The 18,396-nt window shown below is 53.8% G+C and overlaps 2 protein-coding genes across 2 annotated transcripts; both read right to left on the bottom strand.

Moving 5' to 3' along the window:
* Positions 1 to 745: 745 nt before the first annotated feature.
* On the bottom strand, positions 746 to 7,379 carry LOC119103805 (uncharacterized). The gene is made up of 4 exons (XM_037227464.1): positions 7,178 to 7,379; positions 3,751 to 3,892; positions 2,220 to 2,324; positions 746 to 1,736 (listed from the first exon to the last, which is right to left on the bottom strand). The coding sequence occupies exons 1-4, from the start codon at positions 7,365 to 7,367 to the stop codon at positions 1,586 to 1,588; spliced, it is 588 nt and encodes a 195-aa protein (XP_037083359.1). The 5' UTR covers positions 7,368 to 7,379; the 3' UTR covers positions 746 to 1,585.
* A 6,659-nt stretch (positions 7,380 to 14,038) lies between these two features.
* LOC119103802 (uncharacterized) lies at positions 14,039 to 17,968 on the bottom strand. The gene is made up of 4 exons (XM_037227455.1): positions 17,794 to 17,968; positions 17,332 to 17,503; positions 16,138 to 16,245; positions 14,039 to 15,155 (listed from the first exon to the last, which is right to left on the bottom strand). The coding sequence occupies exons 1-4, from the start codon at positions 17,819 to 17,821 to the stop codon at positions 15,026 to 15,028; spliced, it is 438 nt and encodes a 145-aa protein (XP_037083350.1). The 5' UTR covers positions 17,822 to 17,968; the 3' UTR covers positions 14,039 to 15,025.
* Between the last annotated feature and the right edge of the window lie 428 nt (positions 17,969 to 18,396).

The following is an 18,396-nucleotide window of genomic DNA, read 5'->3' as shown; positions in this document are numbered from 1 at the left end:
TGTAGGGCACAGTTCCGCAGATCATCAGTCCGGACAGGCGGCTGTGTGCAGACAAGGCGCGTGGCCTCATATGTCAGGCGTCACGCCCGCCACTTTCCCACCGGCAGCAGCAGAGGCGCGCGGCGTGGCACAGTACGGCACCGAGCTCCAGGCCGGGGGTGGACAGGGGGATGGAGCGCCACGAACCAGGATGAGGAGGAGAAAATGTCCTGAGAGTGAGCGCGGCGTGCGTATACGCAGCGGGTGATCAGAGTGAGTGACTTTAGCGTGCCAATAGGGATGCCTGAAGAACGAGACTAAGGAGGGTCTTTGGAGGGTATGGCCAGGGAGATCATTGCTCGTAGGAAGTTGATGCTGCAAGTTAAATAGCATACAAATATAAAACCGTCTGCACAAGCGTACACCGGAAATGCCCCAATGTTGAGTTTATAACATTTACTCGTGAATATCTCTGATGTAGCTCTGATTCAACTCTTTTTCTCCTTTTTCTTTCATTCTCTCTCTCTCTCTCTCTCTCTCTCTCTCTCTCTCTCTCTCTCTCTCTCTCTCTCTCTCTCTCTCTCTCTCTCTCTCTCTCTCTCTCTCTCTCTCTCTCTCTCTCTCTCTCTCTCTCTCTCTCTCTCTCTCTCTCTCTCTTTCCTCACGAGTTGGAAATTAAGAGATAAAGCCCGGCGTGGACTTTCGGATTGATTAGCAGACAAAGATGCAGCTTGGAAAGTTGGTAATTTATCATAAGGCGCGCCAGGTTACGTGGTCACGAGCAACTTTATGCAAAGCGGCCAAAAATTCTAAATAGCATTCGTTCATTCATGGCTTTCATTGCATGGTCGCATTTCGTGCTACTCAAATTGGAAGTCACGAGGCACATCCTTCACGCTCCCGCTACTAGCTATGCGTCATCGCTGATGCAGTGAGAAACTATGCACGGAAGTAAAGTGGGCACTAAAGAGCAGACAGTGACGATAGTCACGTAGCGCCCGGTTTCACGCCATAATTCAGCACGCACGCACAATAACAGAGCACCTTTATGATGACATGCATGTTTCCACCATGCTACACTTCCTGCGCTACGCTTTTTGTGACTTGTTTACTACGCCACAGGCTGATAATTCGTGCCTTAAACACACGGTGAGTATTTGTGCATGCAAGCCTGCGGCAACTATCTCGTGCATTACATCATAATCTCTCGCATAGTCATAGCTGTGTGAAATCTAAGATCATGGTACGCCGGCACCGCGTCGAACCCAACAACATCCGACACAAGCCATATTCCTGATGTTTAGCGCGAATTACGTGCGAACCACCGTTCCATGAAGGCGTGTCAGTTCTCCAAACGCGATGACACCCAATTGCCAACAGGCATGTGTCAGGACACGTGCGTGACGGGGATATTGGCACCGTCACCAGGACGGCGATTGGTGTGCCGCTCCGAGCTGTGCAGGAGCACCGGCGACATCTGCAGAGTCCTGGCAGCCGCGGCGAGTCATCGCCGGCCGGCGGGCGCCGCCTCTCCGTGCCGTGCTCGACATGCTGTGGTCAGCTTTCCCCGCCGTGATGACGAGCAGCCCGACACGGCTGGCGTCGCTTACAGCAGGTTGGCCGAGTCTAGCAGGTCAAACAGCGAGCCCGGACACTCGGCGAAGGCTCGCCGACAGCCCGACACGTCTTCGGTGCCGAGCCTCTTGGCCTCCATCAGCTCGCCACCCATGACGTCATCCGGCGACCCGGGCGGCACCCTGGCGGCGGTCACCGACATTAGCACCAGTGCTGGGTCAAGCACCAGAGCTGAACACTTATAGTCACTCTTTGTGAAAGTCGAGCGTCACGACAGCAAATTGCTATTCACTTCATGATACTGTTTTTTGCTTTTAAAAAAAAACTTGTGCTGTGCGAATAGCAGCCAGGCATGGTTAGATGTTTTGCAGAAAGGGAAAAGACACGTAAATGAGGTCCAACAGAGCTCAACTGAATTCCTTTTGGTGCAGCACCACTGGAAAAGTGTCGCAGTTTTTCAGAACATGAGATTTCCCCTCTTTCTGCGCAAAGAACGGAGCGAATATCAATCTTTGAGTGGATGCTGCGGGTACCGCGCCTGGAACTCAGTAGTTGCTCGAAAGCCAGGCCTAGATGGACAACAACGGTACAGAGCATCGTGTCGCAAACCCACCCCACCATTAGTCCCGCGCACGGCGGCACAGACCAGCAAGTCATGAACTCACTCCAGCAGGAGCTGTAGCAGGCGCGTCATCAGCTGGCTGTCGCCCCGCCGACCAGCTGCCTCACAGATGGTGCGCAGCACACAGGGGCGTCCAGGGAAGCCGAACCTGTGACATCGTAGGACCGGGTCAGCATACAGGTCAGCACACAGGGGCGGCCCGCGAAGCCAAGCCTGTGGAGCCTGAGGGCTGAGACAGCACACAGACCATCACACAGGGAGAGGGGGGAGGGGAACCGAGTCAGCATACAGGTCAGCACACGCGGGCGGCCCGCGAAGCCAAACCTGTGGAGCCGGAGGGCTGAGGCAGCACACAGACCATCACACAGGGAGAGGGGGAGGGGAACCGAGTCAGCATACAGGTCAGCACACGCGGGCGGCCTGCGAAGCCAAACCTGTGGAGCCGGAGGGCTGAGACAGCACACAGACCATCACACAGGGAGAGGGGGAGGGGAACCGCGCCTGCGGTGCCTGAGGGCTGAGGCAGCACACAGACCATCACACAGGGAGATGGGGAGGGGAACCGAGTCAGCATACAGGTCAGCGCACACGGGCGGCCCGCGAATCTAAGCCTGTGGAGCCGGAGGGCTGAGACAGCACACAGACTATCACACAGGGAGAGGGGGATGGGAACCGAGTCAGTATACAGGTCAGCACACAGGGGCGGCCCGCGAAGCCAAACCTGTGGAGCCAGGGGGCTGAGACAGCACGCAGACTGTCACACAGGGAGAGGGGGAGGGGAACCGCGTCTGCGGCGCCTGAGGGAAGGTGCCAACCGGGCCACAGGTTATGCAGGACAGGGCCAGCATTAACCTTAGCTAGGAAGATCATGTCCAAAGCTATTGATTATGACTTAAGCTTTAAAAGGCTCTCCTGCCAATCGTCTATGAATGCGCGCATAGATACTACGCGGCTTGGGATGTAGAACATTTAATTGTTGAAATAATGTTTTGATTTGATGAACATTCAAACGCCCAAATCAGTGCTCGCATACTCGATAACTCCCCAGCGTCCGCTCACATAGCACATATGTAGTTGTAACGGTACACAATGTAAGTTTTGAGCCTGTTGAACTGCTCAGTTTGACGCTGCGACCGGGGACAATATCAAGGAATTATTGGTTGATTTACATCGCGATCGGTGCGGAGCGCATTGCAGTGTATGCTGGTGCGCGACTGGTGCACTGGACTCACGCCAGACACAGGTAGAAAACAATGATGCGTAAAATCATTGCCACATTAAACCTGAAGGGCTTGCAATACAGCGGATTAGATTATGCAATATGATTAGATTATGCAATATGCAATACAGCGGATTAGAAATTGGGTTAGATTCCGAAAAACATTGCAATATTTTACTAATGTCTCGTTTTCCCCGCCGTGTTTCGTTCTTTAAGTTGCCTTGTCTATACATGTGGCGAAACAATCACAGCTCGTCAGCGGACGTGTTGGTGGTGTCGACCATCTGAGAAACACCTTTCACACTTGTGTGTGCAGATTTATCCGACAGGCGTTTACGCGCGGATGGACTGTTACCCTTCGACGGCCTCTTGCAGATGGGTGTAGATGTCCACCAGGTCATCAGAGCGTGACCTTTTGCCCTCTAGGTACTGCAGCTGCTGGGCCGACTGGTCCAGCGGCAACACCAGGGGCACCCACGTCACGTTCAGCACTCCGGCTGCAACATGCATGGAACGATGTCATGCGCTGCTGTGAGATCTGTACAGAAGCGCACAAGGAATGTTTACGCTGATTTTTAGTTCGTGAAGCTATCTCCTCCGTACCGCATGGAGTTTCTTTTCGATTATTCCTCGCGTACCCTACCTCACCCTTACCTATGCATGCCTCGCATGCAATATTATATTACCTCGCTTTACCTATGCAATAATGATAAAAGTTTTTTAATTGACGACAACGCATTGTCGATTCATTACAAAGTGGGAGTGTCTGTCTTGAGTATGTGGTCGGTTATGTGCCCTTGAAGGCAGCCACAAGTCCCGAGCCCCTGCGTTTAGCACTGGCCATCGAAGCTGTCGGTCAAATAACATACCGGCCGACATGCTTTCAATCCACCTCGACAGGAGCGCCGACTCGCCTGTAAAAACTGACTCGGTTTTTGCGTAGCACGTGGCTGTGGGAAAAACGAAACAATTACCTTCGTGAGCTCTTTTCTTCGCAGAGATAATAGGCCCGACTGCTGGCAAGCTGCCTTCTGGGAGGTATCGTGATGATGGCCAATACCTACTGTTCGCTCTTTTTCGGTACTCATTCTACACTGACCGCTGTGGGAGAGGGACCGGGTTCGATTGTAATAAGAAGGGCGGGGCATATCGTATCGCGGTCGCCTCCTAGTACATGTCATTACCGTTCTGCAACAAATACCCAAACTGTTCCGTGTTAAGAAGGCAAGATCATATTTGGCAGGCGGCATCGTCAGTATCTCATATTTCGGCTTCCAAAATTAGGTAAGTTTTCCAGTGCATTAGCGAGGAACATTACTCACATAGATAAGATAATAGTATTAGCCTTATTCCTCGAAGAAAAAATAGGAGAATGGGGATATAGTTGGATTGATATTTCGGCATCATGCCTTTATCGAAACAATAACAGAACTCAATTCAAAATTGCCTGCGGATAATCCTACTCGATTTTTCGTTTTTTAAAGCAAGCCACAGTTTTTACAGGACACCAAAATTCAGTGGGTTAAACAAACAGCGATTGCCAGCCATTGCCATGATACCTTGCCTATCTAAGAATTAAAATGCGCGAACATACGTGTACAGGCAAACAAATTCAAGCAAACAGGCACCACGCATCACGCTTCATTGAAGCTCCATCGCACATCGCGTATCAATTATACGTGCAAACGATTTTGATCGAACAGGCATCACACACCACGCGTCAGGTATCACTTACACATGTGAACGATTTTAAGCTAGCACACATCACACCTAAAGACAGAAGAGGAACGTGTGCTAGCCTATAACCAATTACTTCAAGCTAAGCGCCAGGTAAATCATTGTTATCAAGAACTGGTTGACAGTCTAACAATCCAGAATAGAGTGAATAATTTGTCATCCGTAGGACTTAATATCGCAGGACTTAATCTTCTAGCCGAGGTCCGAGCTTTGCGCAAACAGTCAGCATCCGAGAGCATTTTACTTTCTATTAGAAAAAGACACAGTTTTGCACAGTTAGCAAAATACTTTTGGACAAAACCATCAAAGACTTAACACCTAGACACAGTAGAACGCATGTATCCTATGGGCTTTCTAAAGATCACAAACCTGCGAATCTCCTTAAACCTGTCATATCTACGTGCGGTGGTCCTGCAGAAAAAAAATTCGTGTCTTTTAGAGAAAATACTTAGCCAACTCTTGAAGTTTTTCCCACTCACTTGTGGAACACCAGATATGTTTAAAAAAATGCTTTTAATCATTTGCAGGTAGAAGGGTTACCAGAAGGAAGTGTTTTTGTCAGTGTAAATGCCGTCAATTTATACGGCAATATGCCGGTCAATGAGGCTATTGCTACCGTAAAGGCTAAGGTAGACAAACATTTGCATAAAAACGATGCTTTCGGGTTGTCAAAAGAGGATATCTGCAGCCTTTTAAAACGATGCCTCCAGGATAATGTTTTCTTGTTGGAAGATGACTTCTACCGATAAAAATAGGGAATAGCAATGGGGAACCCATGCGCTCCTTCTCTGGCGATAATATTTCTAGACCAATTTGAAACGAAGGCCCTGGCCGCCAGCCCACCAAAACCAACTTTCTTTGCTGGTTGCATCGATGATTATGCTGGGGTATGGACGCACGGGCAGTGTCGCTTAAAGAGTTTTTGGAGTTCATGAACAGCCAGCATCCAAATCTGGCTTTCACGATGGAGCATACAGGGGGCGGAAAGGAGGTCCGACATTCGAGTACGCTAGCGACGGTGGAAAGGAGGAACAACCGCACAACGTTGGAAACGGAGCTCTTTGCTGATCCCGCCAACTCTGACATCATTTTGCACTGCGAATATGCGCATCTAACTTCCACTAAGCACAACATGATTTGTAACATGCTTCATAGGGCTCTAATCAACTCATCAAGTGGTGAAAAGGAAAGAAGGAGCATAAACAAAACATGGGTTTTGCTGTTGGGCAACAGACATTCTCCGCAACTTTTAGGTAGAATGTCGGAAGTAGTAAACAAGTCTAGGGCGCGCGGGGGGATGGATGGTAGGAGGCGGGATCACGTCCTATCGGAGGACGGATTCTCAACATAACCTTACGTAGATGAGCCTTTGCTTTGGAAAATCAAACACATTGTTAAAAAACCAAAACTGCGCGTAATCATAGTTTGGAAAAACGACAGTAAGCTTAAAAAGTCAGTGGTAAAATCTTCCATCTCGAAGCCTAAGTGCCCGGGTGGCAACAGATGCCATTTATGCGGTTCTGGGTTTCAAGGGGCTTACACGCAAGAAAGGTGGCTTACGAAATCAAGTGTAAAGTGTGTGAAAAACATGGGAGGGACATAGCCTATGTCAAGGAGCCCATGCGCCCTATTCGTTTGAGATAGAACACCTGCGGGACGCTAAAAACAAAACAGGGAATACCCCTTTCCGTGACTATTTCTGGGCAAAGTACGCCCTAGAATGTTCGCAGATTGTAAGTCTTAGATAGGCACTGTATCGTGGTACTGGCCGGGAAGCGCTCTTTGTTAAATCTCCTGAGTGTTGGTGTTCTGTAAAAACGGTGGCTTGCTTAAAAAACCTGAAAAGTCGGGTAGGATCATCGGCAGGCCATTGCTGTATTTTATGGCAATTATATTGCACTCTTTTTATAGGCCAAAGGCGGGAAAACTGACGGAATGTCGGCCCCTTCCTGATGATCAGTGACATGCAGTGGGGTAATAAGCTACTCACTGACGGGTCCATCCCCGGTGATCAGCGACATGGGATGAGGTGGTACGCTACTCACTGATGGGTCCCTCCTCGATGATCGGCGTGAGGAGGGTGGTGGTGAGTGAGAGCGAGCTGCCCGTCGGGAGGCCGTACAGCAGCCGCGAGTCGCCTCCCAGCGCGCGCGCCGTCTGCTGCAGCTGCTCCGCCGTCGCGTCTCCGGCGACCAGCAGCGGCGAGCAGAGCAGCAGCATCAGCAGGTACCACATGGTGTCGCCGGCTGTCGAGCAGGACGAGTGATGGACTGACAACAGCCCACCCAAACACGGGACGGCCGGGTGAAGGCGGCGGCGGCCATGCGTCGCCGCTGGCATATTCACATGCAGATTCCGCGCCGCCGCGCCACGCTCGCTTGTTTTCGGTCCGGCTCCATCTCCGGGTCCAGTGTTGCGATCCTGAGGAACCGGCGCTCCATGGATTGCATCAACGCCGGCAAAGTTTAGTTCCGGCTCGTCCATTTGAGAGAAAGGAGATGACTCAGCGGGTGGAGAAATTAGAGTGACAATTAGAGCTTTTGCCATTTGCTTGCTGTCGCCTGGCTTCTTTGTCGGCAGCCAGCGAGAATGGGGACGCGGATGCGAGGCTAAATTACACCGAGTGAGGCACTGCTGGAGCGCAGGGTGGGCCCCGAGACTCGCACCATTTTCAGCTACCACACATGGCTCATTCCTTTCGTGCGAACTGCCCTTCGGCTCTTCACTGTCTGGCACGCGACCCGCCACCTCCTGCGGCCGACACAGCGTGGGGCCAGAGTGCGGCCGACGGCCGGCCCAGCGGCGCACGCGATCTGCCGCCTGCCCCGTTCGATGCGGCGGTCGGCGCAGCAGGGGCCAGGGCCGACGAGCGGCGCTCGCCAGGGCGGCGCCGTCGGCCCGGCCCACTGCCGCGGCCGATGCGGCGGTCGGCGCAGCAGGGGCCAGGGCCGACGAGCGCCGCTCGCCAGGGCGGCGCTCGGCTCGTCGGCTCCGGCCCCTGCCGCGGGCCGGTGCGGCGGGTCGGCGCAGCAGGGGCCAGGGCCGACGAGCGCCGCTCGCCAGGGCGGCGCTCGTCGGCTCCGGCCCCTGCCGCGGCCGGTGCGGCGGTCGGCGCAGCAGGGGCCGGGGCCGACGAGCGCCGCTCGCCAGGGCGGCGCTCGTCGGCTCCGGCCCCTTGCCGCGGCCGGTGCGGCGGTCGGCGCAGCAGGGGCCAGGGCCGACGAGCGCCGCTCGCCAGGGCGGCGCCGTCGTGACGGACCGCCGTCGTCACGGCCGACGGCGCCGCCGGGCCGTAGCAGCCCAGTTTCTCCGGGCGCGACAATGGTCTGAATGCGGAGCGGAGGGCGCCCGGCCGCGACGCCGCCGCTGCCGATGCAAATGACGCCGAAAGCGGCCAGAGACGCGGGCAGGCGTGGCACAGCGTCCTGGCGTGGACCGAGGCCCGCGGACGTGGTCAGTTGGCGGCGAGCTAGGTCCGGCCGGGTCTCCGGCACACGTCAGTTGCAGGCGGCCCCTGGAAAGCGCAGGTCAGTCCCCGCAGATCCGCAGGTCAACTTTTGTCTATCCTTATACGTCGTTTGCTCGCTTCCTTGGTAGCTGATGCTGTGTTTCGGTTCTGTGGATTGGCTGCTCGGAAGGTTTAGCAGGTTACGTGAAATCAGACACGGACGCTCGCTTACGGCGCCCCCACTGCGGCCACATGTAGGCAAGGGCCGATCAACGTATTAGATAGGAGCTCACTGAAGTACGGTAAACTGTGCGGCCTGGCAACACATGCCTTTTGCCAAACTGCCGTGATTTATCAGTATCGACTAGTGCTGCTTTTAGCGATGCTCCGCACGTTTAATGGTTGTGAATGATTGCATGATTAAGAGCTTCGCAGGCCCCGAGACGTTTGGACATGCCACATATATAGCTTTTACGAATGGCGATGAACAACAGCTGTGACAATCGCCGTCACAATGCCACCGTATTTAAGCTTGGCCATGATCGTGTCTGTGTAAATCTTGACCTTCCTTGAGCGAGCGAGCGTCGGTGGTGCGCCGGCGGTGACCATGGGCGCGGCCGCCGCCCCGTGCCGCTAGAGCAGCATGTCCCTGCTCCGGCTGATGACGCTGCTGGCGGTGACGGTGGCGGCGCACGGCGCCGGCCCGCCGCTGGACCTGCGCGCGCTCGCCTCCCTGCTGGGCGCCCACTGGCAGGCCGGGCAGCGGGCTGGCCGCGCCGGCGACCTCGGCGGCCTGCTCTCCAGGTCACGGATCATCCTCACACCCAAACTAGAGATCACGTCACCGACTTTCCCACCGGACGGTACGTGCAGCTGGAGAGGCGGACGCGTCACGCACGGGTGTACAGAGGAGCTCACGCCTCCTGCGTGCTGCTACTGTCAACGTGAAAAGTTCTGCTAAAACTCACCGAAGTGACGCGGTAATGAAAGCGGGACATGCTCAGTGGGCATGCTATTTGAGGGTGGTATTAGTGGTAACATTGCAATTACATCATGAATATACACGCTCCGGTATCTTCCTTTTTTGAGGATCACTGGAGCAGCTCCTCACCCCAGCTTTTTCAGAAGCCTTGCAGCATTTTAAAATAAGCAAAAATGCTCTAGAAAATCATACCTGAATTTTTGAAATTCCGTTTGTTCATGAACAATTGTTCTAGCAGGAAACAGCTGAAGTGTTAGCTAAACATTGATTGCTACGCTCACTAGCTGAAACTTCAGAGAATCCCATACATGTCTTAACCAATCGTTAGAACATCACAACGTGTAAAAAAGCATCACGCGGTAGACCTTTCTGATAGCAGCTATTAAATAGTAGCTCAGACGTATATGTGCTAGGGGCTAGACGGCTCGCGAGACGTGGGTACCGCCACCACAGCCGGCCTCCTTCGGCAGGTGGCTCGTTCTTCCTCTACGCCGATATCCCGATCGCGCTGGGCGGCGGCGGCGGCGGTGCGTCCAACCGCAACTCAAGCGCGGCCGCCGACGCGCCGGCGCCGCCGCCGCCGCCGGCCGACGGCGAGACGCTGCGCAACCCCAGCGTCATCGCGTCGTACGGCCGCGCTGGCCGGGCCGACGGCGCGCTGGCGGCCAGCTCGGCCGGCTTCCACGACGCGGCGGCGCTGCTGCTGGCGCGGACAGGCATGGACGGGCGCGGCTGCCTGCTGCGGGCCGTCTGCGAGCTGGCTGCCCGCCCACTACGCTCCAACGGCCTACTCGGCGACCTCATCAACGCCGTCGTTGAGTGAGTGGTGCGCGGGCACGGTGACGGAGCGCTGGCGCGAGGGGCTCGATCGGGGGTTAGGAGCGGAGACTGGCGAGAGCACAGATGCAGGGGTTTCGGAGAGGCTGCGCCGCGGGCCGTGGCGACGGTGGGCTTGAAGTTTGCGTTTAATGAACGGTATCCGCAGGGAATGCTGATGCAGAGAAGCCGACATTTCACCAATCATCAGTTATGGTTACAAGATCCAGGCTGTAGTTTCCAGGCTGTAGCCTGCCAGGCTGTAGTGTAGTTGAGTGCACGGAGTCGGATATTGCCAATCGACGATTCATGCGCAGTGACATGTTCCGGCTAATCTTAAATAACTTGCGTATGGAGTGCATTTTACTTGCAGTTCTATGGCTCTTCCTTAGGCAGAATTCAAAATGTCACTGCAGGAAATCCGCTGTAACAGTTTTGGCACGCGACTTCAGTTGTGTCTATGCCAGAGATCGATCCTGAATACTGCTGGGAGTGGAAAGCACTCTGACTTGTCTGAGGATGGCCAATGTATGTAAAACAGTCCTATTTTACCGCGCACAAAGTGTGGGCGATCGGGTAAGGTTTTGGCCTCAATGTGGCCTCTTTATATGCGTCCCTGGTCTTAACGTCCATGATCCACGGCGCTCAGAAAAATACGTCCGTCATCAATCACGAAATATAACATATACTCTTTTTCATAATTACAAGCGTGCAGCCTGGCTCAGATTCAGTGTTTTGTTCACAGAATTCCGTCCACTAACGACCGTACGATGGAGGAGGAGCTGAAGGTCTCCCGGCAGCTGGGCCTTAGCGGCGCACCCTGCACTGAAGTGTTCGACAACTGCAACAACATGATCATGGATCAGCTGGCCAAATGATGGAAGTGGCCTCGCAACATGCGTGCTTCCATGGCCACTATGACCTGGAGGCGTTCATTACGGTTGTTGCTAGATCCCTCGCACTTCGGTTGCGTATTGTATACCGCGAGCACGTGTAACTTGTTTATTGATTTTGGTAAGGTTTTTTCGTTATCGTTTTTATACATCCACATGCTGATCAGTTTTCTGAGTGACAGACGTCAATGATCCACGGAGATAACTTGTATTCAACAAAAACGGCCTACAACTGGAGCGCGCTTCTCTCAGCGTTCGGACTCCGACAAAGAGGACGCCGTCTGACTGGGGGCGGGAGGCGCGATCGGTGTTGAATGCTCACGACGGCAGACAGACGATCAGAGCTTTAGAGCACTCCATCGGTAGTCATGCTGCGGGCAGGACTGGCGCTGAGAATGCACTCAGTTCCGCTGTGGTCACGACACTTGTTTGAAACGGACCCGTCCCTGTCATAACCGAGAACACGTCACAACGTTTCGTGGATCGAGCGTGGTCGATTGCCCTGGTGCTGCAGCAGGTTCCTGCCAGCACGTAACACAGACCCTGTTCTGAAGGAATATGGATCGTGAGTCATTAAAGGCTGGCTTTTGAAATGATGCCGGGTGCCGTGTCATCGCTGAAACTCTCAAGAGAGCTGTTCCAGTGTATGCAACGATGGACGGGTGACGTGGTAATGCGGAAGGCCCTTCTACAAAGACAGATAGCGGATCAGAAATAGAGTATCAGCTGGGTCGTGGGGGCTGCGAACTCTTTTTGGAAACCGAGAGGGCACCCCTGTTGCGTGTGAAATGCGCATCATAACTGACTGAGAGTTTTGACACATCAGGCCCCGGTCACGACTAAGAAGAGGTCCCCTTCATGAACAAGAGAAGGCCTCTGCCATAAACGAGAACCGGTTGCAATGATCGCAGGACCTCAAGTGATGGAGAGCCAAGGTGCGGCAAGATCTCTTGTCGTGACCGGAAGCAGGCCCGGTGGTATAGCCATATGGGGTGTGGATAGCCTTGGCATGGCACGTGCCTTCGATCACGATGTGCGTGATCGCGATGTAGAGAGGCAGGATTTCCCTTTTCAATTCAGGAGGAGATTCCCTTCATGGCCTTGCCCTTCCTGCCAGGGCGAGAGGCAGGGGACGCCATGTGTTCTTAGCAACTGAGAACATTTTAAAGCCCCAATGACGACGACAACCAATTCATAGCAACGGGCAGGCCCCTGCCTCGCTCGAAATAGCGACGGACAGGCCCCTGCCTCGCTCGCGAGAGCGACGGGCAGGCCACTACCTCGCCCGAGATAGCGACGGGCAGGCCACTACCTCGCCCGAGATAGCGACGGGCAGGCCACTACCTCGCCCGAGATAGCGACGGGCAGGCCACTACCTCGCCCGAGATAGCGACGGGCAGGCCACTACCTCGCCCGAGATAGCGACGGGCAGGCCACTACCTCGCTCGAGATAGCGACGGACAGGCGCCTGCCTTGCTCAAGATAGCGACGGGAAGGCTCCTGCTTCGCTCACGAGGAGACCCCAGTTGGAGAGGAGCGTGTAAATTAGGCTGGCTGTTGGAATGGAACTTCATACCCTGACCGGGAGAGATAATGTGCCCCTTATGTTCTACCCCAGAGACCCTTCCCCGGATGAGGCAAGTGGTCTGCTCAGCAGCCACTAGAATGGGTAGAAATAAGGTCAAAAATTAAAAACTGACCCCTGTGTCCGTGAGTATGTCCGACGGTTGAGGTCACTGTTTCTGGAAAACCGAGCAGAGTTCGCGGATGCAGCTGCCACCAGGCGGCCGACGCCGGGCGCGCGAGACCACCGTCGTAAAATGATATTCTCACCAGTCTTTAGAAATCGATTTGTACCATACAAAGAAAAGACTGCGTCGATTAGTTAAACTCCATAATTTCTAAGATGTTCTCTGAGCAGAATGACGGTTACAACAACACAAAAAATCACGATGTTAGCTTTACTTTTCCAGTTCCCACACCATATTCCAGCACCAGTTTGGGGTGCTGTACACGTTTATCCGTCCCTGTAGTCAACCTACAGACCTCGCACTACCTTTTCAGCGCACGAAGTGACGTCCTAAAACGTTCAAAGATACTTTTTTGAGAGATGACATAGCTCTCGTCCGCCCCGTGACTGCCGCCTAAGATCAGCCAGCCCCAAGATCTAAATCACGCAGCCTATGGAGACTGCAACGCCGGCAGATCTTTTAATTCAGCGGATCAAAAGATCTGACGACGCAGAACACGCTGCCGATGGTTACAATTTGTTTTCTTTCTCCAGATAATGCGGGAGAAAGATAAAGATCCAAACATCCCCGATGCCTGTAAGTTAGAACAAGTCCAGTGTGACATGTGTGCAGAGCGTACGACGCGTCATTATGTACCGATCAGTACGATTGCGGCGTGGATGGCGCGTAGCAAACGCATTGGTTTTGTCAAGAAAACGCATCATGTGCATGACATAGGCATGTTGATATCTGTTTTCAATCACTAGGCAATGTGTGAGAAGTAACACACTGGTTTGAAATATAATCATCGAGTTTGATGTCGGTGATGGCGTTGTCTGTCATTGGCGCGGGATAATTACTTGGTTTATTATAACGTGGGATATATAACATTTAACGTGGGTTATATAATACGTGGATTAGGTTTATTTAACATCAACATAGGATTTTGCTGGCCAATCTTTCTGTGAAATAGACATAACATTTCAGTAACCTGTATTGTGAAGATAACATTCAACCACATGGCCCAGATACCCGATTACAACACTATGGACATCACAACACTAACGCACTGCATCTTCTCAGATAAGGACTTCAATAACGATTATCGAGGAACGTATTGATAGTTGCACATACACAGAGAAAACATGATGTACCATACGCTAGAGCTCTTTATTATTTTCTACCTTCAGCAACCATGTGTCTGTGCAGTACGCTACTTCAATATCCGTTCAACCAGGAAATACGCTTTTTGGTATATGTCTAAGGACATCAGCCCACTTTACCACCGACTGCATTTGTAGAATGCATGCAAAGTCTCACGTCCGCTGCAGCTGAGGCCTTTATTGCAATAAAATAGAAACCAGGTGAACATAACAATGTTGATAAACCAATGTTATTTAATGTCATCGAAAAACCGATGTAATTCTAACTGTGGTCGTCAAGGAGGTTTCCAATTTCGATCAGTCCAGTCCACGGATCAATTTTCAGCCAACATATTGGTAAATACGCGAAGAGCTCAACCACGCACAATGCTGAAACTTTGTTCAAATGGTTTTGCATTTCAGCAAGCATTGAATTAGTGGAGAAAAAGAAGCTGTCTTTAATGAAATGACCCAAAACTGACCCAAAACTAATTCTTGTTCTGCTTCGCTAATATCTAAAGCAATCGCACTCAACCCCCAAACACCATGCCCCTTTGAAATCCAGAACTCCTTCAACAATGAACACGACGGGATAAAAATAACATTCCGCCTCGTAACGACAGCCTTACGACATGAGAACGTGCTGGCAATGAACACACTGGCAGTAAACATACCGGTCATCGGTCGGCTGTTCAAAGCGCCAGCTGAGAACCTTTGCTCCACCGCTTTAGCTGGGAGAATACCTCAGCTTACACATGCCGAGCATTGTCCTCATAATTCCACCACGCTCGCGCCCCATTCAAGCGGGGGCCTCTCGTAGGGCGGATATGGTTGCGGGAGTGCACATTACACTAGCAGGAGCATTGTGACGTTCTTGCCGGCTCACATCAGCTTAAACACGCTGACCGGGCAGGTAGCGTAGTACTCGTCACAGCGCCCCACCGCCTTGCCCCTCTCCTCAGCCTTCCGGTACTCCTGCATCCGCTCTCCCTCCGTCGGCTCCACCGTCGTCCTGCCAGGCAAGGTCGGCACTGGTCAGGATCCCGGCCAGCGGCGCCGAAATCCCCACGGGAAGGGCAGCTGATCGAACAACCTTAGATATTTCACTATTTTCAGTGCTGCTTGGCAAATTTTGTTGCGTTGTGGAGCGAATTTTGGCTCAAACCTCACGCCAGGGGATGGGGAAGCGAAGCGGCAGAGACAGACAGACGTTGGGAGCCAACGACTCCCGCCGAACAGACACAAAACACTAGGTAGGGCGTAGTCTAACTACAGGTCAACACTAGTCAAAGATCGGCATACCCAGACCTCTTTCAGGGCACCACATATCCCCCAAGATCAGGACAGAACGACGCAGATTCACAGATCAGGAAGCCATATCAGCATGAGGCCTACCGACACCCACGTGTCAGGTCAAAAAGGACGGCAGGGCACATCTCAGACCCATGCGCAACATCCTGCGTTTCACAAGTCTCATAAAGACAGCACCGCACGTCTGCCAGTCACAAGCAGGCGGTAGGCGGGCAAACAGTACGGACCCGCCTGGGGACGAGCGCGTCCGCTGGCCGCACCGCCCGCCAGGGTGAGACTACTGACGCCAGCGGCGCTCGCGCAGCGCGGCCCGACCGCAGCAAAAACGGCAGCAGCTGTCAAGTGCACAGCAAATATTCGGCCATTAGAAAGTATTTTACTCGGCTTGATCCACTGGGGCTGCGGACGGAGCCAGTGAAAGTGATCTGGTTCTCTCGGGGCCGGTGCGTCCAGATTTCGACCGGGCGCCGTCCCGGAGAAAGAGCTTCTTTTTACCCACGATTATCGGCCCATCGCTCCCCGTCTGTCCTGAGCCACGTGTCTCAACTGCTGCCGATTTGGCGCTTTAATCGCGCCGTACGCCGCGGTCTGCACAGCCTGCCACCGGTGCCGCCGGCGGCGGCGGCGGCGGCGAGGCGCTGCACGCCGCCGGCGGCTCCCCTCGCGAGGCCCAGCGCTCCCACCTGAGCACGGTGTTGATGATCTCTCCCATCACGCCGGCGTCCTGCACGGGCGCCTCAGCCACCTCGCAGATGGTGCGCAGCACGCAGCTCTTGCCGTCCAGTCCGAACCTGCCACAGGAACGAGCGCGTTACGCGACCGCGGCCAGGCGCCACCGGCGCTGAGTGCAGCCGGCGCCGGTATAGGCGCACTCCGCCACTCGGCCGTTGCCCGGGTGCGGTCCCATGCCGCAGACAATGTCGGGCTTCCATGATTACGTCACAGGTAGAAAACACGTAAAACGTGCGATAAGCGATGAATCACTTCTTTCGGTACCAAGGATTTGCATTGTCACCGCGACGTTAGTTGCTTGGATTTGCTGTTGCTTGTAACGGCAGACGTTTCTCAAGTCCAAAGAGTGTATGCTTCATATTTGTATGTGCTTGGTAACGGCAGCATCCGGGAATGCGCAATATTTTTTTTTGTAGCGTTGCCGGGCACCAGGAGGACTACCCAGCGGCACAGTGGCACCGGCACGTGGCACAGCTGGTCACGCATGTCTCGGGTTCTGCGGCATGAAATATGACCTCTTTGTTCAGCGCTGACGTGACCCGCTGCGTCAACTCTCCACGCGTTTGAGACAAGCCATGACTGCGAGGCGCCGACGAACTCCTTCCACGCGTTTCTCGTGCGACCAGCCGTCGGTAAGACGCTGGAGAGTATCAAGCCCACTTTCAGCGCGGTTTCCTTCTGAATCTATCATCAGAGGCTCGTCATGGTAGCCAGAGGCCAGCGTTTTTATAACTGCAATGGGCCGGCAGGTTCACTTCCGCTGTGCACAGCCTGATTTTGATCTGACGGTGAAACCAGGCGCCACCGGCAGCGGTCCAGCCTTCATGCCTCCACGGGCAGCCACGCACGCCCAACAGCGAGATGAGACGAGCAGAACGAGGCGACACTGGCAATCCAACCCGAGGAGCACGGACGCGACCCACAGCCCTAATTGAGCGCCTCCACTGTCCACAGCAAGCCATTAGCTGCGCTCTTACCAAAGATGTCCGAAGCACTGTCAGACTGCTAGATAGCGTCAGAAATTTCCTTAAATATCGTCATAATAATTTGGACCGCGCAGCACCCAGACCTTCTGATTGCGTAGCGGCACTCTGTGCGGCGAGACGCCGCCCCCACGTCCCCGACAGGCGTCCCGCTACACTCACTGTGAAATGAAGTTCTCGGCGTACGAGTACATGTCGGCCTTCTCTTCGTCCAGGCTGCGGTAGTAGGTGTACGAGTCGGTCGCGTCGTCAGTCGTCTTGTACCTGGCCGCCGAGTCGGCCTCGGCCGTCGGCAGGGCGAAGCTCAGCGGCACCTCCACGTTGAGGAGGGAGCCTGCGGCGACACCGCGAGACGGGTGACGACCTGGGTCGGGGCACCCACCGATATCGAACGCACACAGGGAAACTGAAAACACACACTGAAGTGATTGGACAGACCGGTCCAGTCCACATCTGCATACTTGTGGTGCGGCATGTTCAATATTTTATGCGTGGGGTTCTCTTAAGAAATACATAAATTCAGGCAGTCTTGACCATGTACACTGATAATAACAATGCATCAGTAGCCTGATTTGTGGCCTTCTGTTGTTTTTAAAAAGCGTCACATCTTTCTACGTTCTTTACCTCCGGGAGCCAGACCGGGCAGCGGCATAGTAAACTTGGGCGTGAGGATGAAAGCAGCGCCAGCTGGGAGCGGGGCGAAGAAGCGCCGCTTGCGAGAGAGCGCCCGAGATGCCGCTACCTGCGACCCGTTGGTGCCACCGATCTGGCTGAAGAGTTCTGCGTCTGCAGGAATCCCTGTAACAGAAGATTGTCAGGCGACCATGCGCATTTTAAGCACAGGCGGATCCTGGGGGGGGGGGGGGGCACGGGGCTATGGCCCTTCAAAAAACTCTGAGAGTATGTTTTGCCCCCCCCCCAAAAAACATTCCCAGAACTTCATAAAAGTTTCGTCTACTTACCTCAAAAGATGTACCTCAAAATAATAGCCTACATAATAGCAAATACATAACAGCAAAATAATACCTCGAAATGAGGTTACGAGCTTTGTAAGCATGCATACTGTATATAGAATATTCAAAAGTATTTCGGTGCTTGAATGATGTCCCTACTAGGTACTCGCGAGAGGCACCATGCACTGGACCTCGGATCCCACACCAGCCAGCTGGCGACGAACGGTTGCCCCCCCCCCCCAAAAAAAAAACACTAGGGTAGATCCGCCCTGAT

This window comes from Pollicipes pollicipes, unplaced genomic scaffold, assembly GCF_011947565.3.
Source record: "Pollicipes pollicipes isolate AB1234 unplaced genomic scaffold, Ppol_2.1 Scaffold_5724;HRSCAF=6776_pilon_pilon_pilon, whole genome shotgun sequence".
NCBI lineage: Eukaryota > Metazoa > Arthropoda > Thecostraca > Pollicipedomorpha > Pollicipedidae > Pollicipes > Pollicipes pollicipes.
Note: the sequence above shows the minus strand (reverse complement) of the source record. Positions and strands in the feature narration are given on the sequence as shown.

Bases quoted from the DNA above. Each gene is read 5' to 3' on its own strand.
- LOC119103802 (XM_037227455.1), bottom strand. From the start codon at position 17,821: ATGCCGCTGCCCGGTCTGGCTCCCGGAG. The intron at 17,504-17,793 runs GTAAAGAACGTA...GTGTCGCCGCAG, and splicing joins GCCCGGTCTGGCTCCCGGAG to GCTCCCTCCTCAACGTGGAG. The intron at 16,246-17,331 runs GTGAGTGTAGCG...TTCCTGTGGCAG, and splicing joins GCCGAGAACTTCATTTCACA to GTTCGGACTGGACGGCAAGA.
- LOC119103805 (XM_037227464.1), bottom strand. From the start codon at position 7,367: ATGTGGTACCTGCTGATGCTGCTGCTCTGCTCGCCGCTGCTGGTCGCC. The intron at 3,893-7,177 runs GTGAGTAGCGTA...TGCATGTTGCAG, and splicing joins CATCGAGGAGGGACCCATCA to CCGGAGTGCTGAACGTGACG. The intron at 2,325-3,750 runs GTAACAGTCCAT...ACGATGTCACAG, and splicing joins CTGCAAGAGGCCGTCGAAGG to GTTCGGCTTCCCTGGACGCC.